The 27,910-nt window shown below is 38.4% G+C and overlaps 2 protein-coding genes across 6 annotated transcripts in view; both read right to left on the reverse strand.

Annotated features, from left to right (window-relative positions):
* PDK2 (pyruvate dehydrogenase kinase 2) overlaps positions 1-20,606 on the reverse strand; it is a 31,957-nt gene extending 11,351 nt beyond the window's left edge. For 2 of the 4 annotated variants that reach the window (XM_081344786.1, XM_081344788.1), the window contains exons 1-5: positions 20,308-20,606; positions 11,926-12,067; positions 1,998-2,069; positions 1,467-1,651; positions 861-950 (exon numbers count right to left, since the gene is read on the reverse strand). In XM_081344786.1, the coding sequence (XP_081200912.1) occupies positions 861-950; positions 1,467-1,651; positions 1,998-2,069; positions 11,926-12,067; positions 20,308-20,428 (610 nt within the window). In that variant the 5' untranslated portion in view covers positions 20,429-20,606. Of the gene's footprint in view, positions 1-860; positions 951-1,466; positions 1,652-1,997; positions 2,070-11,925; positions 12,068-19,874; positions 19,964-20,169; positions 20,242-20,307 lie in introns of those variants that run through there. The other 2 variants (XM_081344789.1, XM_081344787.1) reach the window with 2 other exon arrangements.
* A 5,362-nt stretch (positions 20,607-25,968) lies between these two features.
* The window catches only part of ITGA3 (integrin subunit alpha 3), a 96,716-nt gene continuing 94,774 nt past the window's right edge, over positions 25,969-27,910 (reverse strand). Inside the window, exons 25-26 of one of the 2 annotated variants that reach the window (XM_081345526.1) lie at positions 27,332-27,590; positions 25,969-26,208 (exon numbers count right to left, since the gene is read on the reverse strand). In XM_081345526.1, coding sequence (XP_081201652.1) covers positions 27,429-27,590 — 162 coding nt within the window. In that variant the 3' untranslated portion in view covers positions 25,969-26,208; positions 27,332-27,428. Of the gene's footprint in view, positions 26,209-27,331; positions 27,591-27,910 lie in introns of those variants that run through there. The other variant, XM_081345527.1, reaches the window with a different exon arrangement.

A 27,910-nucleotide genomic window follows, 5' to 3' on the forward strand; every position in this document is an offset into this window, starting at 1 on the left:
TACTTGCATTTTTACGTGCTTTCGAACTGCTAGGTTGGCAGAAGCTGGGACGAGTAACAGGCGCTCACTCTGTTACGCGGCACTCGGGCTTCGACCCGCCAAACTGCCGACCTTCAGATCGACAAGCTCAGCGTCCTAACCCAATGAGCCACCGCGTCCCTATATTGGCATGATATAGATGCTTGCAATTCTTTTTGAGCAGGGATTTGCAATTCCAAAAACAGCAATGGAAAAGATAAAGAAATGAAAACATCCTAAGCTGGTATTTAAATTATACTTTAAAAACTACAGTTCAACAGTAACTATTAAAAAGTTCTGGTGGCTGCATAAAAGACTTTGTAAAAGCCATGTATGTTTGGGTGTAGAGTACAGGGAACTTTAAGTTCCTCCAAGTTTCCATTGTAAGATAAGCCCTAAGAATTTGCATCACAAATCTGTTTCAACTTCTGTTTCCAATACTGATACTACAATTGAACAGTTTAGGTGTAGTAAATCTCTGTACTTGGGAGGGCCCATTTTCTTAGATATTGCTTGTTTAATCATGATTTATTAAACAAACTACAATTAAGTGCTTAGCACAGCCTACTAACTTAAAACCAATATTATGACCTACAAAACATATGAACCAGCCACTGTTTCTTCTGTGAATTTAGTCAATTGCCTTTTCAAGCCTTTTAAACCATACATCTTATGTTAATTCAAGGTAGGCAACTCCTGGCCAGAGAGCTGCATATAATCAAGAGATACATTTTTTTTGTGGCTCCCTATTTTTGGAGACGAGTTAAGGAGCAAAATTTATTTCTTAAGGATTCCAGAGGGAGAAACTGATGCTATTGCAGGAATCAAGGAAGAACACTCACCTCTAACCACATCTGATACGCTGCAGTGGGGATCAATGCTGCCAATGTGCTTGGGATGGGCTGGATTGGTGCTGCCATCAAAAATCAAGGCTGTGAAAAAGAGAAGATGCAAATGAAGGGAGGTGGGCCATCATATGTCAAAAGTAGGCCAAGTGGAGCATCAGATGGTGCTGCCTACCAAGATAAAAGAGCCTTGGTGGAGCAGTGGGCTAATGCCTCCTTAAGTAACACCAGCTGCCTGCAATTAGTGCAGGTTCGAGTCCCACCAGGCTCAAGGTTGACTCAGCCTTCCATCCTTCCGAGGTAGGTAAAATGAGGACCCAGATTGTTGGGGGCAATTAAGCTGACTTTGTAATAATGCCACTTGGGGAGGGGTGTGAAAGCCCTAATAAGCTGGCATATACATAGAATGAAGGCTACTGCTAAGCTTGTAAGCCGCCCTGAGTCTTCGGAGAAGGGCGGGATATAAATGGAATTAAAATAAATAAAAAAAATAAATAAAAAGATACAACTCTAATTAAGAATTCATCCCTTAACACTAAAACCAAGAGAAAGGGAGAAGAAAAAAGGAAGAGAAACAAATCTGAGGGTGTTAAGGTAACTCACTGTGTTGGTTGAGCAGCATGCGGATAGAAATACGGCTAAGATAGAAACGATCAAGGAAGTACTGGATGTTTTGGTTGGAAACCGGGTCATCCCCATAAGCTTCTCTATATTCAATTACACCCTGTGCCATGGTAGGGACCACATCATTGTGACGGTTGCGAATTGTGACGAGAGCATCGGTGAACCTAGAGTGAGACAGCAGCATTCCAGAAACTTAATTTTCCATCTATTTAGGTCCAAAAAGTTACACTTTGACTTCAGAATTCATGCAGAAATAATCCAAGGATGATTCAAACTTAAACAATTTACCCCAAACAGTCTTATCTAGCCTGAGATTTTTCAGGTGTCTTGCACTTTCACTCCCCAAATTCCTAACCAAGGAGGGTCATTTGGCCTGTAATTTGTGATTTTCATTAATAAGACACTTGAAACATGCCAGACTGGAAATGTTTGTATCAGCTCAACATTAAAACTAAGAGTTCTAATCATGCATTTGTATACATCTTAAGAGGTTTCTAAATTCAAACTCACTGTCCCAATATCCTTTGGTCCTCTGGATCCTTGTCAAGGAACACCATAATGTCCAGCAAGCTCTGCACATACCTGGTGGAAGGAAGAAACAGGGAGAGGGAGGGAGGGAGAGGGAGAGGGGGAGGGGGAGAGGGAGGGAGAGAGGGAGAGAGAGAGAGAGAGAGGGAGGGAGGGAGGGAGGGAGGGAGGGAGAGGGGAGTCATATTGATTATATAAGAACAACAGGTATTTATTCTGATACTGTTAGGACGTAATTGATAACAGATAAGCAGTGCATCATTTAAAACAAAACTATTACATTGACTCACTTGTCCAAAGATGGTTTAGTAAAATAAGTGAGCACAAGGCTGTAGTCCTACAATCTTTGAATTTTTGCTACCGAAAGTTCTTTGATATACTTTTGCTTGACTTGCAACTATTTGTTTAGTGACTGTTTGAAATTACAATGGCATTGAAAAAAGTGGCTTACAACCAGTCTTCATACTTATAAACATTGCAGAATTATGTGATCAAAATTCAGGTGTTTGGCAACTGGCATGTATTTTTGATGGTCGCAGCATCCTGAGGTCATGTGATTGCCATTTGCGACCCTCCTAACTGGCTTCCAACAAGCAAAGTTATTGGAAGAAGCTGGATTCGCTGAGCAACTGCATGATTCATTTAAAAACTGCAGTAATTCACTTTGCAACTAAGGCAAAAACGGTCACACAATTGGGTGTGATTCACTTAACAACCACCTTGCTTAGCAATGAAAATATTGGTCCCAACTGTGGTCATAAGTGAAGGACTATCTACAGATGTGATGCTGGTTGATTAATCTGCATGTGCTTAAAACATGCCTTCCATATGTGTTGGGTGTAATTTTCCTCATGTCAATCAGGATGGTGCAAGTTATCAGATAAGACGTAGCAATATAAAATAGCAGTTGCAGAAAAAGGCTTGTTTTCTTTGTACTTTGATGAAGTATGTATATTATATGTGTTTCAATGAGAACCATCTTAAGCATAGTGTTTTCTTATGCATAAAAGATTAGAAAGAACAGGACATCTGGTTTGCATTGTGGCAAGAAGGGACACAGGAAGGCAGGGCTCTGCCTTCTGTGCCCGATTTTGACCTGCTAGGGGTCCTAAAAAGGGCCTAAAATCACCCCAAAGAGGCGATGAAGAGGAGGGGTGCCTTGTTGAACATAGAGAGATGGCGGTCTTTCTGTTTGATGCAAGGAAAGCCCTCCAAATTGGCATGAGAAAGACCGGCTTCATTCTTGTGACTGGCCATTAGCTGCTGACAACCGAAGAATTAAAAAGCACTACTTAGTACTCATAAACAGCATATTTGGAACTGGGTGAGAATATTGATCCTTTCTTTACTATTTTACAACTGAATTTCCAGGGAAAGGCTCCCAAGAAACTAAAAACTTTCGAGCGTAAACGGAAGTGGTGTTTTAATTTTATGTGGGACAGAAACATACAATATTGAAGTGGAAGTAACATAAAGCTACAACTTTGATAAATTTGAGAGCTAAGATAACTGTTAAGACTTTCTCTTTGAAAAAAACAAAACAAAACAAAACATTGAGGCGAAATATAAGAAATCAATCCTTTGTTTTAAGAATGGAAAATGAACTTTGAGTGACATCTAGTGATGGATTTGTGTATAGCACTACAATTTGCTTCCTAGCTGCTTGCTGATTCCTACCTTGGAAGAACAGCTGGCAATAAAGGGAAAAATGTTGGCATACCTATCACCCTGACCTTCTTAGATTATAAATACCTACTGAGCTTGGACTTTTAACTTCAAGAGCTAGTGGGAGAGAAAAAAAAATGACCTTGGATTATGCCTGGCGAGGAGAGACTTTTGAGCTGTTTTCAGAAAGCTTGAATATTTTGAACACTTTGGACATTGTGGATTACAACCTTGCTTGATTGACAACCTTTTGAATATTTGAGACAAAGGATTGCTATAAAATATTGCTTTCAGAACTGAACCTATACTTTGGAATCTATTGGATTATAAAGGATACATATAAATACCAGAAAACTAGAGGAAACTTTGATCTACTCTTACTGAATCTGGTGATACTAGAGGATATCCAGGAATGAAGGGGGATAAACACCTTTCAGAAAGAAATATATTCTATGCTACAAGTAATTCATCAAACAATTGTTGAATGTAAAGAGGACATCCTGCGAGTCCCTTGGACTGCAAGGCGATCAAACCGGTCAGCCCTAGAGGAGATCAACCCTGACTGCTCTTTAGAAGGCCAGATCCTGAAGTTGAAACTCAAATACTTTGGCCACCTAATGAAAAGGACTCAATGGAGAAAAGCCTAATGCTGGGAAAGATTGAGGGCAAGAGAAGAAAGGGACGACAGAGAATGAGGTGGCTGGATGGAGTCACTGAAGCAGTAGGTGTGAGCCTAAATGGACTCCAGAAGATGGTAGAGGACAGGAAGGCCTGGAGGAACGTTGTCCATAGGGTTGCAATGGGTCGGAAACGACTTCGCAACTAATAAAAGAGGACATAAAAAGAAGTCATAATGAGACTAAAAACAATTTAGACAATATAAATGAACAAATCTCCATATTAAATCTACAACTAGAAAGTTCCCAGATAACTACAAAGTATGAACAAATAATCCAGAAATCAGACGATGAAACAGAGGAAAGGGATTTAGAGAAGGAATAGATAAAAGAAGGAAAATATAAACAACTATATACAAACAAAGTACTGCAAGATTTAGCTATAACAATGAAAATGCAAAAGACCTTTTACCCCTTAGGCCTGCAGAATATATTTGATCGCAAGGAAGATTTTTAAAAAGAATATAAAACTATTAAGGGAAATGTCACAATTTGGGAGACAGGGAATGAAAAGAGAAATGGAGGGAGAAAGGAATGGGCACTGTTTAAGGAATATAAATGGGCAGAATTCTCTCCCCAAAATACCCTACCTAAATTGTGTTCCTCATGCCAAGCAATTTTTACAAAAATTAAAAGAAAATTCCTGGGCGATCTAATTGCCCTAGCTTGGAAAGCGGCTTGGCAAAGAAAGAAAGAAAGAGTCAAATTTGAAAAACAGAAGATTTTACCTTTTAGAGGGGGCATTATATGTTTAAATACTAGTTTCAATAAGATTAAAAGAATGAATGACCCTTAGATATAATTAAACTTTTATAATGAAATTTAGAATTTAGAATTAAGATAACATTTTTTTTCTTTTTCTTTGATATGGGAAACATGAAGATAAGTGGAGGATTGATTTGAATAAAACCTTTAGCTATATAAATGTAATTAATATTGAGAAAATCATAACTGATAAAGATGTTTCAAATACTGATGGGAAATCAAACCTTAAGAGCATGGAAAAACAGGATATAGATTAATGAACTGACATTATTGATTTACAAATTGATATTATTATTTGTATGAAATTTGTAAAACATGATGAAGATGCTTATATCTAACTTGGTATACATTAACAGTTCCAAAAAGTGTAATGATGGGAAAATGGAAAAAATATGGAGAAGAAAGGAGGATCAGGGAAAATATACTGGATTGGGTAGTACTGAACAGATTTATATTGAAGAAGTTAATGTTAAATACTTGAACCCAGACAACATGTTGTTTACTAAGCACTAAAGACTGTAATTTAAAAAAAATAATTAAAAAAAGAGATTAGAAAGAGCATGTCTTTGAAGATTTAGCACGGTGCAAGTTCTTGTTTTAAAAGTAGATACCTGAGAAGAAAGTAAATCATCAATTAGATTTTAATATATATATATATCAGCACACTGGATGCCATACAAAAAATTCTTGGATGGCATTTAGAAAATTTCCATCTGTCACTTGCAAAAAGGCCTTATTGCTGGATGTGCACAGATACTACAACTATACATTACAATATCCTAAGTTCTTGGAGGGAAAAGTGATTATGAAACCCAACACCAGCTGAAGAATTGGCATTGTTGTGAAGAGATAATAAAATCAAGCTTATCTGACAATTAAGTCTTACAAAATGAAACCATTTTTATCTATGACAGGTTGGAATGTCTCAGGGGAAAAAATGAGGTTAGGATTACTCCTCTAGCTTCTTGCATATTAACAGTGACTCCATTTCTCCAAGTATCTCTAAATAAATAAATATGCATATATAATATTAAACATTATCTGCTCTAGCTTTGGTGGATCCTTAGAACTCGACAATTGACTTGTATTTATGGAGCACATATAATGACAACAATTACAATTATGCAAGCACTACAAGTCTACAGGCAAACCAAACAATATTAAGTGGGAAGTATCAAAATAACAGCATGAAATGCAGAAATAATCATTGACATAAAAAGTATTTTGAAGAAGGTTTGGTGGATAGATCCAAATCATGGTCACATATTGTCTCCATATAAAGCTCAGTTGCTACAGAACATGAGTAGGAGAAAAGCAGCATTATCCTGCATCCTATTTTACAATTTTCAGAGGCATCTGTCTCATTCTTATAAGAATGAAATGCTAGATTAGATTAGCATGATGTTCTCAAATAAGGTTCTTATCAGCAGGTTTGGGGATACTCAAGTTTGTAAAAATCCAAAATAGTTAGGAGCAAAAAACTCAGCAACTGTTTTGTTACCTCTATGGGTGCTGTCTGCATGCTGACTATTTATTAGAAATACCCACACATACATAGAAAGAAAACTAGCAGAGGGAGAAAATAAAGTGGAGTATCCTGGAAGAGATCAGCTGATGGAACCTTGAAGAATAATATAGAACAGAGCTGCATTTTGTTGCAAATCCTTTTTAATCATGAGACGACATCGCCGATGTAAGCTATGCACTGTCTATTCCAATTCGTTCCTCACAGTTGAAACTCTGCAGATAGAAGATCAATATATCAGGGATAAGCTAGATTTAATGGCAGTATAATATTATTTTCCTCTTGCAATTGATTAGTCACAAGCCCTATTTCTTCTACTGTGCAGATTTAATTTATTCACAATGTGTTCCTGGTTGAAGAGATTACTTCCTTTTTTGAAATCATCAGGATAAGCCAAGATAAAGGTTTTTTTGTTATTTTTATATTTCAAGCATAGGCAAGTATCAGCCTTGCCTTCCTTAAATCCTTTTGAAAGCAACATTTTGTTTTTCATTCTGCATCCTGGAAGCCTGTTTTTGTCTGCAGTTTGCTTACACTACTCTCCTTTCCAATTTGAATGAACTTCAGACTTTTCCCTGTAAATTTCTTCTCCCGAGTTCCATATAGGAAACAGTCTTTATATTCATGTATTAGTTGCCCTGTCTGTAGCTGTTTCTATGCTTGAGAGAATTCTGACAGAAATATGTTGCACAAGTAGGCTGAAGGTTTCCTTAAAGTCTTCTCAGTATTTCTGGAAATCCCTTGGTCTGTATTTGTAGTATTGGACTTTACTATGTGTCCTATGTTTGATTCTGAAGATCTACTTGTGCTTCTTGTAGTACATATTTCCATGGTTGCTCAGTTCAGATTTATTGCTTTAGTCTCACATCAAAATAAGCCATTTTAACTGCTGTACTTTAAACCTAGTGGGTAGATCTCTGTTATATATCCAACCATGATATCTTGTTCATTTCTACAGCTCAGTTAGCTACTGAAAATGTTACCTAGTTGGGTAATGAAACATCTGCAAGAAAACAAACAAGCTTAAAGAACACTAAGGACCCCACAATTCAATTCCAAGCTACAACTATTCTATTGGTACAATGTTTTTTTCTTTTTCTTTTATCTTTGGAAAGATAAGCATACACATAGATCAGGTGTGTCAAACTGCCGGCCATAGGCCGGGTGCATCACATGGAGCCTGTATCCACCCCAGTTCCGGCAATGCGAAAAAAGTTGCAATATGTTGCGACATGTCACATGATGTGGCGAGTTTGACACCCGTGACTTAGATCCAAAAATCCTAAGGTGATTTAATTTTTTTGCTATAGTTTATAATATTGTTTTCCTCCTGCAATGGATTAGCCCGTTATGCAAGCCTTATTTCTCTTACTGCACAGAATCAATTTATTCGCAATCTGTTCCTGGTTGAAGAGATTTCTTCCTTTTTAAAATCATTAGAATGAGCCATGATAAAGGTTCATTTGTTTGTTTTTAATTTCAAAGGATCAGCCTTGTTTTCCTTAAATACTTTTGCCTTCCTAATTTCTAAGGAATGCCTCTTATGACTTTAACTATAGCTCATTTGGAAGGTAGTCAATTGCTGAAATCTTCTCATCAGGCCTGTTGCCTAACATAGCTCTGCATATGTGCAATGGGGATTTATTTCCTTCCTTCCTTCCTTCCTTCCTTCCTTCCTTCCTTCCTTCCTTCCTTCCTTCTTTGTTACAGTATAAAGGGAACAGATGTCTCATAAATAATCTATTTTTTTCTTTAAATCATAAGACATCTGTACATATAGAAATTCTATTCCATTATCAGAATGTAAACCCTGTGGCTTTCTTCCAAATTTATTTTTTTAGTTAAATCATACATTGTATGACTTTCTGAATATTTCATCCTAATGCCTTATCAGAAATAAACAGGAAAAACATGATGCTTTATTTAAGAAAAAAACTATAAATAGTCCATTTCCTCTATTTGACTTAACAGGATGGGAATAAAGGTCATGTGGATTTTCTCACCCAGTCTTATTGTGTTGCATTTTGATGCTTTCAGCAGAGTTTGCACTCTGATTCTTGAACAGTTCTATACATGCATAGAACAGTCCTGATTGGCATATTTGCATTTTGGAAATTTTGAATTTTACAGAGACTACCTGTAAAGAAGTTTCAGCTACATTTGTGTTTCCTTTTTATATCTTATGCCTTTATCCCTTTGGCTTACTACTTGTTAATTCTTTTTTATGCATTCTTCAGACTGTTGTTTACACGAGAAGGGGAATAGTGTGACTAATTCATAAATATGTAATTAAATTCAAATAATGTAGCTAGTCCCTCAATGTCTATATTTAATTACTTTTCTTGTGCCACATTAAAATATGTATTGTGATTCATCCTTTGAAGGGAGATATTTTTTAAAGCATTTTATGATTTTGATGCAAGGATTACCTTATACAGGACTGGAAAACACCTGGGTGTTCAAGACTACAAGGCCAATAATTATGACCCACCACACCTCTGGAGGATGGCTGCTATGAGGAAGTCTTGCCATGGAACTGCAGGCTGCAAAGGATTAGCAATCAGAGCTTTCCCACAGGAAAACAAAAACCAGCTCAGGGTTGGGATCAAGGGCAAATAAGAATTAACTTGGCTCTCAGTTCCTTATGTGCCTTTTGATACTTCTCCCTGGCACCTGCTTGTTTCCCTGACAACCGCAGTGGGATGTGGACAGAAAAGAACAGAGAAATTCAGAGAGAAACAAACAAGTTCTCACATGTTACTTTCCCAAAGTAGGCCAAGGGTCATGCTTTTTTGCCTCTTCCATGCTAATGTAAAACTCCAGCAAGAGAGATTCATTCAAAACAACAGTTTCTTTTAGCAAAACCATGGAAAAATAAACAGCAAGAGAGAAGATAAGTAGGGAAAGAGAAAGAAAAGGCATTTAAGGCCTCCAGGCTTCCCACTGTTTAGTTATAATCTTCTTTCTCTAGAGGTGCATCTATTGTTCTACGTGCAGAGGTGGTGTCTTCTTTTAAGCATGGACCATCAGCCATTGTTAACTTCATATTGTTTGGATGAGGCTGAAAGTGGTGGAAGATGCTGGACAACCACAACTACAGCAATGGACACAAACATGGTGCCCATAAGGAACTGAAATTTCCAGCTATTCTTATTATTGTTTCCCAATACGGCCAGGGGATTTATGTAGGATCTATGAAACCATGGCTCACTGATATATGAGATCTTTATGATCTCTGGTAATCTCAGCGAACAAATTTCCTTTAACAATTCTGCTTAAGAAAAATAGTAACTCTTATGCAGCTGAACAAGTGAACCCTGCAGCCTTAAGTTTATGCACAATATAGAAACAGATGATTTGGGGAGAGAGGAATGGAGAGCCTTGAAGTTTTGTTGTGATCATTTTCACAAATGGGTTGTCCCAGAGACGTTTGCTACTTCACAAAATGGCCCTCATGGCCACTGTAACCAGTCTCAAAATGGTGAGGTTGCTCGCTGCTAGACTTTCCTTACAACCACAAATTATTTCTTTGGGGGGAGGGAACTGATAGATGAACCTTTGGACAAAGCTCTGGACTGCGACTATATATAGTTTTCAGATAGCCATAAGACTCAGAAGAATTCCAGTAAAATTAGGTAATGCTAATAGTTGGTGTTTTCCTCTGAGCAATGCCAGTTTTTAATGTAATCTTTTTTCCAAAATTAAAGTTACCTAAAAATAAAAAGAGGAGAACAGGTAACTTGTGTCCCAGTGAGTAAAATCTGTCCACTGGGATCATTTTACCTGTCCCTGCTTTACAGAGCGACAGGATTTTTTGGATGTGAGGTGCAAAGAGGCCACTTGCAATCCCTTGTAAGTTGAAGGAAAAAGGTGGGGAAACTATTGTGTGAAGCTGAAGGAGGGAAGTCACTTCTTTATATATTTCTTTCCTTTTTCTATAGTTTTAGTTTTCTTTCTTTTCCACAGTATTTCTAATTCTTTTTTTCTGCATCTTCTATTCTTTGTTTTTATTCTATTTTGTTAGTTTATATTGGTTTTCACTATTGTAATTATAATATATAATAAAACTACTCAGTGTGTGGTCCTCAATGGAACTACATCTACATGGAGGGAAGTGTGTAGTGGGGTGCCCCAGGGCTCTGTTCTGGGTCCAGTGCTCTTCAACATCTTCATCAATGATTTGGATGAGGGGATAGATGGGGAACTCATCAAATTTGCAGATGACACCAAGCGGGCAGGAATAGCCAATACTCCAGAAGATAGGCTTAAGATACAGGAGGATCTGGACAGACTCGAACACTGGGCACTATCTAAAAAAATGAAATTCAATGGTGAAAAAAGTAAGGTTCTACATTTAGGCAAGAAAAACCAAATTCACAGGTATAGTATAAGTAGTACCTTGGTCAGTAATAGTAACTGTGAGAGGGATCTCAGACTCCTAGTGGACAATCACTTAAATATGAGCCAGCAGTTTGCTGCAGCTGCCAAAAAAGCCAAAACAGTACTTGGCTGCATTAACAAGAGGGATAGAATCAAGATCACGTGAAGTATTAATATCACTTTACAATGCCTTGGTAAGGCCACACTTGGAATACTGCATCCAGTTTTGGTCACCACGATGTAAAAAAGATGTTGAGACTCTTTTAGAAAGAGTATAGACAAGAGCAACAAAGATGATTAGGGGACTGAAGGCTAAAACATAAGGAACGGCTGCTGGAATTGGGTATGTGTAGTTTAATGAAGAGAAGGATGAGGGGGTGACATGATAGCAGTGTTCCAATATCTTGGGTTGCCACAAAGAAGAGGGAGTCAAGCTATTCTCCAAAGCACCTGAAGGCAGGACGAGAAGCAACAGATGGAAACTAATCAAGGAGAGAAGCAACCTAGAACTAAGGAGAAACTTCCTGGCAGTTAGAACAACTAACCAGTGGAACAACCTGCTTCCAGAAGTGGTGAATGCTCCAACACTGGAAGTTTTTAAGAAGAGACTGGCCAGCCATTTGTCTGAAATGGTATAGGGTTTCCTGCCTGAGCAGTGGGTTGAACTAGATGACTTCCAAGGTCCTTTCCATCTTCTTCTTCTTCTTCTTCTTCTTCTTCTTCTTCTTCTTCTTCTTCTTCTTCTTCTTCTTCTTCTTCTTCTTCTTCTTCTTCTTCTTCTTCTTCTTCTTCTTCTTATTATTATTATTATTATTATTATTATTATTATTATTATTATTATTATTATTATTATTATTATTATTATTGAAAAGAATGAGAAAAAAGGGCAGGAACTCACCAACTCTGCACCAGCTGAACAGAGGGAGTACTCAGTACACGGTCAGGGAGAAGGTTGATCTCTTTCATAATATTGGCCAGTCGGACAGGAAGCTCTTGGCGAAGGAATATGAAGGAGGTCTTCTCACAGGCATTGCTGGATCCTAAGTGAAAGAGAAACAAAAAGACACACCAAGCCATTAATAAATCTGCATTATTCAGGTAATGTGTTCCTTTTTCGAGATTCCAAAATTATTATGCATTACTATAATTTCCCATGTGAAGAGTGTAATTGGACGATAATGATATGAGGATTTTCCTTTTATTTTATCTTCATAGTAACAGTGTGAGTAGCTTGGGCCTATTAATTTATCCAAAGTCCTACAGTGAGATTTTGCAGCACAGAGTGGACCAAATCTTCTTTCTACTCAACACATCAATCATTACAGCACATTAATTCTTACACTGGCTTTCAGGAATGGAAGTTTTATATCTAAAGCACTTCCCTTTTATGGCTGCTACAAAGTCCATATATTTTCCATGCTTCACCAACACTTAGTTGCTGAGATTTTTAGTATCTGACTCATGTCATCTCCAAGGATGGAATTTCCATGAGACATTTTCTCAATGTTATTCCTTTCCCCATAGTTTCACAGTCAATACTAATGGGAAAAGGTCACATTTAGGCTATATAATTTTAGAGTTATAATTCAAGATTTCCAAGTGTGTAAGAGAAGAAGTATAAGAGGCTGCCACAAGGAGGAGGTGAATTTATTTTCCAAAGCACCAAAAGGCAAGACAAGAAACAATGGATGGAAACTAAATAATAATAATAATAATAATAATAATAATAATAATAATAATAATAATAATAATAATAATAATAATAATAATAATAATAATAATAATAATAAAAAATAATAAAAAATAATAAATAATAATAATAATAATAATAATAATAATAATAATAATAATAATAATAATAATAATAATAATAATAATAATATAAAGTTGGAAGGGACCTTGGAGGTCATCTAGTCCAACCCCCTGCTCAGGCAGGAAACCCTATACCATTTCAGGCAAATGGCTGTCCAGTCTCTTCTTAAAAACTTCCAGTGTTGGAGCATTCACCACCTCTGGAGGCAGGTTGTTCCACTGGTTAATTGTTCTAACTGTCAGGAAGTTTCTCCTTAGTTCTACGTTGCTTCTCTCCTTGACTAGTTTCCATCCATTGTTCCTTGTCCTGCTTTCAGGGGCTTTGGAGAATAGCTTGACTCCCTCTTCTTTGTGGTAGCCCCTGAGATATTGGAACACTGCTATCATGTCACCCCTCACCCTTCTCTTCATTAAACTACACATACCCAATTCCAGCAACCGTTCCCTATATGTTTTAGCCTCCAGCCCCCTAATCATCTTGGTTGCTCTTCTCTGTACCCTTTCTAGAGTCTCGACATCTTTTTTACATCGTGGTGACCAAAACTGGATGCAGTATTCCAGGTGTGGCCTTACCAAAGCATTGTAAAGTGGTATTAGTACTTCACTTGATCTTGATTCTATCCCTTTGTTAATGCAGCCTAGCACTGTGTTGGCTTTTTTGGCAGCTGCAGCACACTGCTGGCTCATATTGAAGTGATTGTCTACTAGGACTCCGAGGTCCCTCTCACAGTTACTACTATTGAGCAAGGTACCACCTATACTATACCTGTACATTTGGTTTTTCTTGCCTAAATGTAGAATCTTACTTTTTTCACCACTGAATTTCATTTTGTTAGATAGCGCCCAGTGTTCAAATCTGTCCAGATCCTTCTGTATCTTAAGCCTATCTTCTGGAGTATTGGCTATTCCTGCCAGCTTGGTGTCGTCTGCAAATTTGATGAGTTCCCCATCTATCCCCTCATCCAAATCGTTAATGAAGATATTAAAGAGCACTGGGCCCAGAACAGAGCCCTGGGGCACCCCACTACACACTTCCTTCCATGTAGATGCAGTTCCATTGAGGACCACACGCTGAGTACGGCCTGTCAGCCAGCTACAAATCCATCTGGTGGTGATGCTATCCAACCCACATTTTTCTATCTTATCAAGTAGTAGGTTGTGATCTACTTTATCAAATGCCTTACTGAAGTCCAAGTAAATTATATCTACAGCATTCCTCTGGTCCACTAATTTTGTCACTTGGTCAAAGAATGTAATAAGGTTTGTCTGGCATGATCTGTTTTTGACAAACCCATGTTGACTTTTAGTGATGACCTTATTTGCATCAAGGTGTTCGCTGATTTGTTGTTTGATTATCTTTTCCAGAATCTTCCCAGGTATTTAGGTCAGGCTGATAGGTCTGTAGTTTCCTGGATCTATTTTTTTCCCTTTTTTGAAGATGGGAACTACATCAGCTCTCTTCCAGTCCTCTGGTAGTTCCCCAGTGCTCCAGGATCTTTGAAAAATATAGTTCAGTGGTTCTGAGATCACGTCTGCCAGTTCCTTGAGAACCTTGGGGTGTAATCCATCTGGTCCTGGTGATTTGAACTTGTCTAGGCTGGACAGGTGCTCACCTACCATTTTCTTGCCTATCTTAACTTGCGTTTCTATTCTGTTTTTTATGGCACTGGTTTGGGTAGGTTGGACTGTTTTTTCCCTTTGTGTAAAGACAGATGCAAAAAACGAATTAAATAGTTCTGCTTTCTCCCTATTGCTTGTCACCTTCTTGCCACTTTCCCCCACTAATGGACCAATCATTTCCTTAACTTTTTTCTTGTTTTTTATATGTTGAAAGAAGCTTTTTTTGTTATTTTTGACTTTGGTCGCAAGCCTTAGTTCATTTTGAGCCTTAGCTTTCCTGACTTCATCTTTGCAGGCACGGGCTATTTGCTGATATTCTGACTTAGTTATGTGCTCCTCTTTCCAATTCTTATACTTGTCCTTTTTATCTTTCAATTTATCAGAGAGTTCTTTATGCAGCCATGCTGGTTTCTTTTGAGAGCTGTTATTTTTCTTCTTTGTTGGTATTGTACTAGACTGGGCCTTTATTATCTCACTTTTCAAAATTTCCCAAGCTTCTTGAGTTGTTTTCCCCTTTAGGATTCTCATCCATGGAATTCTTCCCATGGTCTCTCTAAGTTTATTGAAGAGAAGCAACCTGGAATTAAGGAGAAACTTCCTAACAGTGAGGACAATTAACCAGTGGAACAGCTTGCCTTCAGAAGTTGTGAGTGCTTCATCACTGGAGGTTAAGAAGAGACTGGACAGTCACTTGTCTGAAATGGTATAGGGTGTCCTGCTTGACTGGGAGGTTGGACTAGAAGACCTCAAAGCTCCATTCCAGCTCTGATTCTGAGAGCATACTTTTTCACTTTTTTAGTATGGAGACAATGTAAGAGAAGTACATATTATCTTCATTTTAAAATTACTATTCCATTTAGATTAATGATCACAGTAACCTCTCAATGCAATATTTTAATTATGGAAGAGCTTTTAGACAATTTTAAACAATATGTAGACAGTTTTCCTTTCTGCCTTTTATTTATTCAAATGTGTGAAATCAAATCACAGTCTATTCAGGTCTGAGATTTTTATGTTTTTAAGTCTTCTAATCCAAATACCAGAAAAAACAACATGGATGGTTAATCTCCCATTTCAGTGCAAGCAAGCTTTTTGTAACGGTATAGAATATCTTCCTGCCAGCTGGCATCTTTCCAAAAGGTTGTTTTATTTATCTCCAATTGCCTTAAGATGATGGAGCTCATAGTCCAGCACTTCTGGAGGAGACTGTCCAAGAAGAAAACTACTCTGAGCAGGGAGAAGGAGGCACGCAGACTCAAGAACTAATCACTTGCAAACCTGATCACTCTTTTACCCCCTATAAGGACTCAAACATGAAATATAAGATTAAACAAACCCAACCAGTTTATTTTACAAAGGTCTTAAGCTTTTAAAAAATCAGGAGCACTGACGGAAAAATAATCCACTTTAATCCCACAGAAAGTAAAAAAAACCAAGATTATTTTCAAGAAGGCCTGAATTGCAGGGAATGCTGTACCTTCTTTATACAAACCAGCCTTTGCCAACCTACTATTCTCTTTAATTATTGCATCAGAGCTCCTACCATCACCAGGCAGCAAGGCCATATTGGCTGAGGAAAAGATGGGGTGTAGATCCAACATTTCTAAAAGTTTGGGCAAGGCTGGATTATACAAACAAGGCACAGTATTGCATAATTATTTTTTTAACTAGCAGGTAAGCAACTCATCTTGTTTTCTTGGATATTCAAAATTTTATTAATACAAAATATAAAAATATAAAGAAAAATAATAGGAAAATAAGGGAGAAGGGGAAAGCGTAGGGCAAAGGGTTAGAAGAAAGAAAAAACATTGACTTCTGACTCCTTTTGTTACAGTAGAATAAGATAATAGCATCAAACCTCCACTTTTTACTTTTATATAATAAAGGTAAAGGTAAAGGTTCCCCCGCACATGCGTGCTAGTCGTTTCCGACTCTAGGGGCCGGTGCTCATCTCCGTTTCAAAGCCAAAGAGCCAGCGCTTGTCCGAGGACGTCTCCGTGGTCATGTGGCCGGCATGACTAGACGCCAAAGGCGCACGGAACGCTGTTACCTTCCCACCGGAGTGGTCCCTATTTTTCTACTTGCATTTTTACGTGCTTTCGAACTGCTAGGTTGGCAGAAGCTGGGACGAGTAACAGGCACTCACTCTGTTACGCGGCACTTGGGATTTGACCCGCCAAACTGCCGACCTTCTGATCGACAAGCTCAGCGTCCTAACCCACTGAGCCACCACGTCCCTTACTTTTATATAATACAAACTAGCAATTTTTATAACAACAAACCTATGTAATCTACAAAATTGAAATTCAAAGTTTCTTTTTTTCCATTTCAAACACAAAGTCCAAAAGCTGTTTCCAAGCAGAAACAAAGTTAATTGTGTTATTTGCCTTAATCAAAGCAGTCAATTTGGCCAACTTTGCTAACTCCATCAACTTTTGCAGGCATTCGTCCATTATAGAAATCAAAGTATTGTTCCATTTTTGTCCATAAAGTAATCTTGCTGCTGTCGACATATATAACATCAGTATCCCAATTTCCCCCCCAAATCTGGCAACTTATCTTGTTATTCACTGTTGAGGCAGCACAGAAATGTATACATATGGTAAATATCAGTAGAGAATGACAGCTAGGCACAGGAAGACATGATCATCAACAAGAGTTGAGAGGTTTAGAATTGCAGAGGCAAATGAAACAAATGTGAGGCAGCTGCTAAGTTCTCCCTACTATGTTTCTATCTGACCTCTCTGATAAAGTCTATAGAGATCCAATCCCTTTAAAAGCTACATATGACATATAACTGACAACTAGGAAAAAATGATAAGAAAGGTAATGGAATAAAGGGTGAAAGTTCACCCACTCCACGTCCTGTTGCATAATTTTACCAATCAGATTCCGTAAGTTCTTTATTTAGCAACACTGCATGGAAGAACATATTCACCACAGTTCAGATAAAGCAGTGCAGGAAAATCAAAGAGAATATAGCTTGGGGGTGGAGTATTAGAGGAGGGCTTTAATCTTTCTGACACTGAGACCTCCAATCAGCACTTGTTGTCCTTCAGCTCCTTCAAAGGACACTGCAAAACTCCCTCCGCCCAAATTGGCAGCTGAGACGCAATTTTATTGAGCAGAATTTTCCTTTGCTTCTCCCCTTCATAAGTTAAATCTTCTATCCCTTCATTCCTTCAGCTTAAAATCCTTGCTTTTTGCCACTCAAAAACTGGAGGATCTTAATTCAAATAAATTAAATTTAATGTAATTTAGGTTAAAAATATGGTATGAACAATTGCAATATTTTGGTAAATGTAACTGAGGTGTTTAAGACTTTCTGAATAGAGACAGCATACATAGTGACACATTTGGAAAATGTTGAGAAATATTCTTAGCAAGGGTCACACTGGCTGGAAATATTAAAATTTCACACATCTAGAGTTATCTAGATAGTACAATGATTATAGTGCAAATGTTACAATCTACCCTCAGGCATGGAGGTCACTAGGTGACTTTCAGCCAGTTGTTATATCTCAGCCTAACCTATCTTCCAGCTTTGTTGTGGGGGAAAATAGGATAAGAGTGGTATAAAATATGAATGCAACATGAAGCTCCCAGGGGGAGAATGGGATATATACCTTAACAAATTCTCAGTTGCTCTGATCAGTTGGTTAAGAGTGGGGTTACTGAGAGCTGTAACCACACATTCCCATTCCTGATGTATGGTTCTATTTCAAACTCTAGTGAATTCCTAGTATTAAGTATTTATAGCAATAGAGGCAGGTTTATATTGACAGAACCATTGGGTCTATAATCAACTGTTCGGGAGCATGAAGCTTAAGGTAACAATTCCTTAAACCACATAAGCTTACTACATAAAAATCCATTCCTCAAGATTATGCAATGGAACCTACTAATTTAGGACCCAGATTGTTGGGGGCAATTAAGCTGACTTTGTAATAATGCCGCTTGGGGTGTGTGTGAAAGCCCTAATAAGCAGGCATATACATAGAATGAAGGCTACTGCTAAGCTTGTAAGCCGCCCTGAGTCTTCGGAGAAGGGTGGGATATAAATGGAATTAAAATAAATAATAAATAAATAAATACTGCAAATAGTCTTCTACAAATTTCAGAACCATACCTATGGACTCCAGGGTTGAGAAGCCTAGAGTTCTCTGGGGGCTGTTAATTTATGACTCTCCCTAACCATTTCCTGTAGTGGAAGCTAACAGAAGTCCCAGGTTCTCTTTTTCTCTACCTTATCTATTTTTTCATCATTTTAACTGGAGATGACCAGAAGCAAACCTGGGGCCCTCTGTTTGCAACCTTTGTATGTGATCCCAAAAAAAGCTCATTAGGCATTTTTTCCCCAGTGGATAATGAAAGAAAGAAACTGAGCTGAAGAATATGCCATGTTTGGGAAGTCAAATTGAGAAACCATTTGGCATATTCACCCAGAGAAACAGGTGATTTAAGGTCATCATACTATACACTTAGTAACCCTCAGCACACAGCAGAAGAAACATAATGATCCAGAAATGAATTGAACAGGGGAAGTTGTCACTCTAAATAGCTTATGAGCATTTAAGCTTCACATCAAACCCTGCACATATTAACAAACTTCTTTCATTTCATTATTGTTCACTATCTCTTATTTCTATCGCTGTTTCCCCCACAGAACTACACAATCTGTATAAAAATTTAATCCACAAAGGGTAACATTACATGCATTTCATATAACAGGCTCTACACTGTTAAATTTAATGCAACAACACAAGCACATTTTTACGTTCATATATATTTGGCAATCATCCTACTCTATTCAGTGAGACTATCTGTGGGAAAATATGAACAGTATGATATATGTAAATAATTTTTAAAGTCACAGGAATCTTTTCAGGTCAACCTTGATGAATAATATTTTAATCTTAATCAAAAAATTGGAACTGGATGTTCAATCTACATGAACTAATAAAAGAGGCCACTGGTTCCTCCTTTATTTTATTTATTTTAATTCCATTTATATCCCGCCCTTCTCCGAAGACTCAGGGCGGCTTACAAGCTTAGCAGTAGCCTTCATTCTATTATTATTATTATTATTATTATTATTATTATTATTATTATTATTATTATTAATAATAATAATAATAATAATAATAATAATAATAATTTCCTTGTACACTGCCCAGAGTTAATTCTGGTTAAAATCTGATTAATTAATTAATTTCAAGCTCAATTGTCCCATTTGAACTTCTGGTATACAAGCAACCACCAGCAGTAATAAAACCACAACACAGCTACATCCCTGCGCTAGTTTCCTATAACATCAGCGAACTCTGTGGGATTTGGCATACGGCTAAAATGTACAGGACAAGTGTCTTCGTTTGAAAGTCACTTTAATTCTAAAACTCCCCAGAAGTCAATTACCTGTAAGATAAAAAGCAGACGAACTAATACAACGAGAAAAATCCTTCCAGATGGAAGAAAGCAATTTTAGGGCAATCACCCCATCACCCCTAAAAGCAAAAAGATGTGTCAGGGATTTGGGAGCAGGTGTTCAGTTAGAATTTCGGGTCTTCTGGTAAGAGTAGTCTGATGGCTTCAGCCAACCTTCCCCCTACTTGGCCCCCTTCAAAAGCCCTGGATACCGTCCCAGCCCTGTCTGAAACAGGCTGTTGGTGTGCATGAGAAAGTGGGGGGGGGGAGGGTGGTTGTACTCCACCTGCCAACATCGCCGTGCAACGGCAGGGCCCCAGGGTACTCTGGGTGTGGAGAATGGGACTTGTAGCCCAACCCCTTCGAAGGTGACAAATCCAAGAAACCGGCTGCGTCCCCCTCTCCCTCTCTAGCTCCCACGCACCGAAGTCGAGGAATTGCTTCATGGAGAGCGGCGACGGAGAGAATTTGCTGAAGTGCTCGATATACTTGGGCGCCCCGGCCAGCGCCGACTGGCCCTTCATCAGGCATCGCAAAAGACGCATCGCGGCCCCGCCTGGCCCTGACAGGCCACTTTTGGGGGAGAAAGCTAGCGGCGGTAACCCCTTTCCCGGTACCCGGAAGCCAACAAGCACCTCTGCTCTTCCCAAGCCTCTCAGAGAAGCAAGACCACCGACTGCTAAAAGAGCTGGCAGACCTAGACCCCTGACGATCCGCCCCTCGCCAGCTGTCGGCCAACCAGCTGCAAAGACCTCGCATTCCGACAGCCGCAGCCCAATCGCTGCAGAAAAACAAGACGTTTTCAGCCAATGGGGAGAGAATATCACCACGTGGCAAGGGGAGGGGGTGGGGTCTCATGGCTTTTGGGATGCGCCCATTTAACTTTTCCCTGCCCGCAGCTTGGCGATATAATAACTTTAAAGAGCGTCTCAGCCTTGGTTTGTCTTGTCTTTGAAAACAAAACTCTTCAAACACCACAGGCCTTTGTTTGAAATATATTCTATAAATCCAATTCTTAATTTAAGATGTTATAAAACTCTTCCTATTATTGAACATAATTTTGTATTCTCAAAATTGGCAAATCAATTTAGTTTATTTTTTCCTAGATGCCCTCTGAAGCTGTCAAGTTTAAATTGCTAATTTTAAATGCCTGGAACCTCTTTCTACATTCTGTTTTAAGATAATATGTAGACCATATACAGTGGTGGGATTCAGCCGGGTAGTTAATTTTTTGTTGCCCATGCCCATTATGGACTTCTGGAAGCAGCATCTACGCAGAGAACTGGTTGTTCACATATTTGAATCCCAACACTGACCATATATTTCTACAGATAGTCCTCAACTTACAATCATTTAATGACCCCTTGTAAGTTACAATGGCACTGAAAAAAGTGACTTATGACCATTTTTCAGTTATGACCTTTGCAGCATCCCCATGGTCACATGATCAAAATTTGGATACCTAGCAACTGGCTCATATGATAATTGCAGTGTCCCAGGGTCATGTGGTCACCTTTTGTGACCTGAAAAGTCAATGGGGAAGCTAGATTCACTTTACAACCTTGTTACTAACTTAACAATTGTGATTCACTTAACAACTGTGGCAACAAAGGTCATAAAATGAGGGCAAAACTTACTTAACAACTATGTCGCTCAGCAACACAATTTTTGAGTTCAGTAGTCCTATGTTGAGGACTACCTGTAGTATAGTCTTATATCCCTCCCTACTTTTTAAAAACATTATTATTCATTGACAACAAATACCTGAATAGCAAACTGAACAAGCTGGAAAATAGATCCCATTTTTCTAATTGTGCTGAAGCAGGATGATTGTGTGTGTGTGTGCATACACACCCTTTTATATTCCCCCCCATGGCCCAAATGTAATAATCCATTACAGTTTCCTTTGTTTAGTTTTCCAGTTGTACCAAACGTCTCTGGTTTCAACATCAAAATGATAACAGTAGCAACTCTGTTCTCCATCCTTATTTTGGAAGTGTGCCTTCTTATGGTACAATATGATTCTATTGGTGTAGTTAGGAGAATTCAGATATTTCTGTCAAATGTAAGGTTAAGAGTGTTGAGTTGTGTTGACTTATTTAACTACTGAATTATAACCCACTCTAAAAAAAGCAATCTCTTCCTATTAATATCATTTAACTCAGGAATAGACAGACACTGTATTCTGCAGGATTGGAAAATAATAATAATAATAATAATAATAATAATAATAATAATAATAATAATAATAATAATAATAATAATAATAATAATAATAATAATAATAATAATGAAGAAGAAGAAGAAGAAGTTGGAAAAGACCTTGGAGGTCTTCTAGTCCAACCCCCTGCTCAGGCATGAAACCCTAAACCATTTCAGACAAATGGTTGTCCAGTCTCTTCTTAAAAACTTCCAGTGTTCGAGCATTCACAACTTTTGGAGGCAGGTTGTTCCACTGATTAATTGTTCTAACTGTCAGGAAATTTTTCCTTAGTTCTAGGTTGCTTCTCTCTTTGATTAGTTTCCATCTGTTGCTTCTTGTCCTGCCTTCAGGTGCTTTGGAGAATAGCTTGACTCCCTCTTCTCTGTGGCAACCCAAGATATTGGAACACTGTTAACATGTCACGCCCTAGTCTTTCTCTTCACTAAACTAGACATACCCAATTCCAGCAACCATTCCTTATATGTTTTAGCCTCCAGTCGCCTAATCATCATTGTTGTGCTTCTCTATACTCTTTTCTAGAGTCTCAACATCTGTGGTGACCAAAACTGGATGCAGTATTCCAAGTGTGGCCTTCCATACAGCATTAACCTTGTGAACTCTCAAGCCTCCTCCTTCCGTTATATATTCAAGATGGACAGTACTTAATATTTATTTGTTATGTATATGTAGGGGTGTGGGTCTATACATATGTTTTGTATAGTTTAGGTGTGTGTCATGTATGCTTCACTTTGAGAGTGGGCAACTAAATTTTTTTGATGTGTGCCATTGTGCCCACAGTTAAAAAATGACAATAAAGGTTATCTTATCTTACCAAGGCATTTTAAAGTGGTATTAAAACTTCATGTCATCTTGATTCTGTTAATGCAGCCTAGCACTGTGTTGTCTTTTTTGGCAGCTGCTGCACACCACTGGCTCATATTTAAGTGATTGTCCACTAGGACTCCGAGATCCTTCTCAGTTACTACTGAGCAAGGTATCACCTATACTATACCTGTGAATTTGGTTTTTTCTTGCCTAAATGTAGAACCTTACTTTTTTCACCATTGACTTTCATTTTGCTATAGTGCCCAATGTTCAAGTCTGTCCAGATCCTTCTGTATCTTAAGCCTATCTTCTGGAGTGTTGGCTATTCCTGCCAGCTTGGTGTCGTCTGCAAATTTGATGAGTTCCCCATCTATCCCATCCAAATCATTGATGAAGATGTTGAAGAGCATGGGCCCAGAACAGAACCCTGGGACACCCCACTACACACTTCCCTCCATGTAGATGCAGTTCCATTGAGGACCACATGCTGAGTAGGGTCGCTCATCCAGCTACGAATCCATCTGGTGGTGATGGTGATTGTGATGGTAACCCACATTTTTCTATCTTATCAGTAGGTTGCAGACAGAGACCATATTTGTGCACAAGATACAAAGCCTTCCCAATTAAACTGATAAGAAACACAATCTTCTCCAGTGGCTTTAGAATCCATTTAATTTATCAGAAAGTTACTGGTAACTATTAAGTACTGATACAGATACAGTACTTATTATACTGGCATGAGAGGCAGAAGGAAGAGGACCATCCCTGCCTCCAGTATAATTGTGGTATTGTCATGAGGGAATAGTAGGGATGAGATAATGTAGCACCTATCTAGAATATGTTCAACCAAGCACATCTTTTCCTGATATCACACTGCTGCTTCAAAGGGTTCCTTATGAGGCTACATGCATATATTCATGTGCTCTATCAATCACATTTTGCGCTTCAAAATCTGGATTTCTGTATAGCACTATCAGATGTCGAAATGAATCCAACAGCTTGTTGATCCATTTTCCAGTGGACTTCATCCTTGATATAGTTTGATAGTAACAAATATCCAAAGCTGAAGTCTGGGGAATTTAATTCAGTGTACTTTGAAAAGCAGAAAGAAAATAAAAATCACAAGTTACAAATCATAATATTTTTATTCATAAAATAGACACTCAAGCTTATTTACAATCAAGGCACAATGATTCAAGACCTCCAGTACCATAAACAGTGGGAAAATCCAGTAAACATCCAATATATATAGATTCATTTATATATGAATGTATTTATGTACACATCACTAAAGATAAGTACATTCTTTGTAATTTAAAACATGCCTGTGAGATGGGAAGGAATGGGCAAATTAAATGTGACTATTGTCAGGGATGAATACATAGTGAATGAAACCAAATTTCCTTGATAATTACGTGTGGAACAGAATCCAGAGAAGATCAATTCCTTTTAAGGGAGCTTTTACACATCAAAAAAGCCCCAATTTTGGTAGTCTAGGTTCAATTTTATTTAGTGCAGAAGTCAGCATCCATCCTTGACTTATGGAGACAAGATAAATTAAGGCAGTTTTCCAGCCCATTGCTTTCCAAATGCAAAGGACTACAAGTACCATTATCCCATGCTGTTTGGGAATACTGGGAGTTGCAGTCCATCACATCAAATACTAGTATATTTGCCTAGAGCCTAGGTCAGGGGTAGGCAACCTCGGCTCTTTTATGAGTCATGGACTTCAACTCCCAGAATTCCTAGGTCAGCTATGCTGACTCAGGAATTCTGGGAGTTGAAGTCCATGAGTCATAAAAGAGCCGAGGTTGCCTCCCCGTGGCCTAGGTTAAAATACAATGCTGAAATGTTGACCAGCATGATGGATAATTAGATGTGAGCTAAAAGCAAGACTTTAAGGTACCACAATGACTTTTTCTTTCTTTTGCTGTTATAAAAATCATCAACTCCAATGGTAGTTTCATTTCTCTGAGCTGGCAAGTCCAGTATTGTTTCTTATTAAACAGTGAATTGCTGGATACAGCCCAAGTCAGAAAACTGGAGCATTTTTTGGCAAGATTAATTCTGCAGAAGCTGTTCCCCATAAATCCGTAGCTTTCTTATGTGAAGAATAAGGCATTAATTTCTCCTCTTGATTCGAAATGGTAGCCAGGGAAGAGGTAGTGTGTGGGTGAACCTTGTTGTCTCTTAGTTGCCCAGCTAGCTTCAGCCGTTCTCATCCCACTACCCATTCCACTGGATTTCTCTAAAAGTTGCTTAATATTGAGAAGGAATTGCCTAGTTTTAAGACTCTGTTCGTTTTGCTCTTTGATCCAGTTCAGTTATGAGGGAAGGCCATGCCTTAGACTTTCTTTTTAATTAATTCACACTTCACCCAGGAATGCAGGACTACTAGCTTCAGTAAGTTCTAGCTGAAAATTTTGGGATCCTTTTAGTGAAAGAACAGATGCCAACACCTGACCCACCTGGTTATCTTTTTTTAAAATTGCTCTTAAAAACAAAATCTGTACTTGGGAGATGATGGGATCAAGATACTATATAAACATCCCTCTGTCTCACTGACATTGCATTGTTGTCAAATGCTGTGAAAAGCATGGAGATCCTCTCAAGTCTCGCTGATGCAGGAAGAAACCCACTAAAGGATGCTATCAAGGATGCCTCCTGTAGCTGGGAGCTAGTCCTGCAATGAACCACTCCTTGGCATGTCTCAAAACCAGCCAGTGATCAAAATCATTAAAACTAATTTCTAAGTTAAAAATAAAATAAAATGCTATCCTTCTCATTTCAAGCTTTCTTAGTGTTTCTTAACAATAAGATAAGAAAAGTACTAATACTCGTGAAACTACCCTTCCTGCAAGAGAATTAAAAATAGAAGGACTAAATTATAGTCAGTAATCCTTAGTCCAGTACAAACTCCAGTGCTGAAATATCCAGTACGTAATTCTATAGGAAGGGTGAAAACTGATACTGGCCCAGAACTAAACAGGCTTCAGCTGCACCATTAGATTCAAGAAAGGTTTTTGATAAAACCTTATTTCTAGGGAAAAGGGAAATACCACCTTGGCTAATTAGGACCTAAAAAGAGAGGTTAGGCCTGGGGAAATCGGTTGAAGATCTTATGGGAGCAATTGCAGGCCCTATACATCCTGCAAGTTTTCCATGCTGGAGTCAGGAAATATGGCAATTGCAGTTATAGAAGGCAAAATTCATTCAACCTCCCCTCTAAATGAAGTATGGCAGAGTATGATTAGAGTTGTAGTCCATTATATCTGACTGGTGCCAGGTGATGAAAGGCTGAGGGGAAAAATGAGGCAAGCATTAACAAGGATCAAAAGAGAGCATGGAGGCATCTACAACTGTCAGCAAATGAAAACCAGCAAATAAAAGGACTTTTGTTGTTTTTTTTAAAAAAATATGGCTGTATGCCTGCATTAGAAAAAAAATAATACTTGTGAAAAGTGTATATATAACCTTACATTAAAAAAGAATCTCCCAAAATGCCCTGGTCAGATGCTCTTGTGTAAGGACAGGATGTTCAAAGAGAACTGTCCTAGTGTAAGCCTCTGACAAGGACACAGACAAGAACTTTGGTTTGTGGTTACTGAAAGAGGATTCCGTGAAAACAGAAGGGCCTTCTGCAATAAAGCATCCCATAAACATATTAAGATGATTTTGCAAGATTATCATATTGAGTAAATATATAGGCACATCTTGGGAGGAATTTTAACTCTACAATATCTGCTGTGCATGAGAAGGATTTTTTAATCCCAAAAATCTTTGGACATTGGACAGACCTGCCCCAAACCCTGGAGAGCTGTTGCCAATCCTGAAGACTCTGCTAAGATAAATCATCCCAAGTTCATTTATATCAAGACAGTATACATGTGGGAATTTGAGAGAGAAGCTGCGTGTTGGCTTAATCAAGATACATCTTTTGGAAGCCCAGGGATTCACCTGAAGGCAGTTTGATAGCTGAGATTAGATTTTATAAGCTGCTAAAATGGAAGGCTGTGTGGGAATCACACAGAAGTTGCACTGAGGTCATGAGAGGAATAGTCAAGAGTGGGGCTATAATAAACAGCAATTTCATTAGATCACAACTTTTCCATATAGGCAATTAACACAAGTGCTTATGCCCTTTTAGTGCAAAATGAAGCTGATTTTCAAATCTGCCCTTCATTCTGCTTCATGGAACTATATTTCCAAGAATGCTGGTAGTGGTGTTGGAGTGTTGTGGACTGGGAGTGGGGGGTGGGGGTAGGGGAAGAACCCAGCAGTGCAAATGAAAAAGCTACTCCTTTGTGCCTAAAATTTTATAAATGCTACCATGTCCACCTTGCAAGAATAGTTTTCTCCCCATGATCAAAGTGTCTGGAGAAATGTTTGGGTCGTAACTGACCAAGGACATATAACTTACTATAAATAAGAGTTCCTTGGTTGGTCCAGCAATATTTACAAAGGCAAGCCAAGCAGCCTGGGAGTGAGCATAGGAGAGGGGGAAACTGAGGCAGATGTCAGTAGTATCTTCCCGTTTCCTGCCAGTTAGTCACCCATCGCTTCTTGTGCTTTGGAGGCAAGAAACCGCCAGCTGGCTGGTAGCGGTCCTCCTGCCGGATACGAATGGCATGGTATTTGGGCATGATGCGGTAGTAGCGGGTTGGCTTGAAAAAGTTGCACTGTGGATGAAGAGAAAGGGGGAGGGGAGGATAAATACATTCAGTAGCAGAAGCCAACAGTGGGAGAGAAACCTCAGCTGAGAACCTGAGAGAGAAAAGGTTTCAGAGACAGGAGAGGACAAAAGAGCAGCGAGAGATAATTTTCATCCATGAGAGAAAAAGAACAACCTGAGCCAATACATTTGACCATTCTATCAGGGACAGGCTGATTTGGGAACTGAAAAACTCTTGATTCTTGGCATAGCCCTTTTGTGTGAACAAAAGAATAAAAGGATAAAATGCATAAATGGGGTGGAAGTGGGACCTTACCCAACCTTCTA

This window comes from Vipera berus (genome assembly GCF_964194415.1).
Source record: "Vipera berus genome assembly, chromosome: Z".
Lineage (NCBI taxonomy): Eukaryota > Metazoa > Chordata > Lepidosauria > Squamata > Viperidae > Vipera > Vipera berus.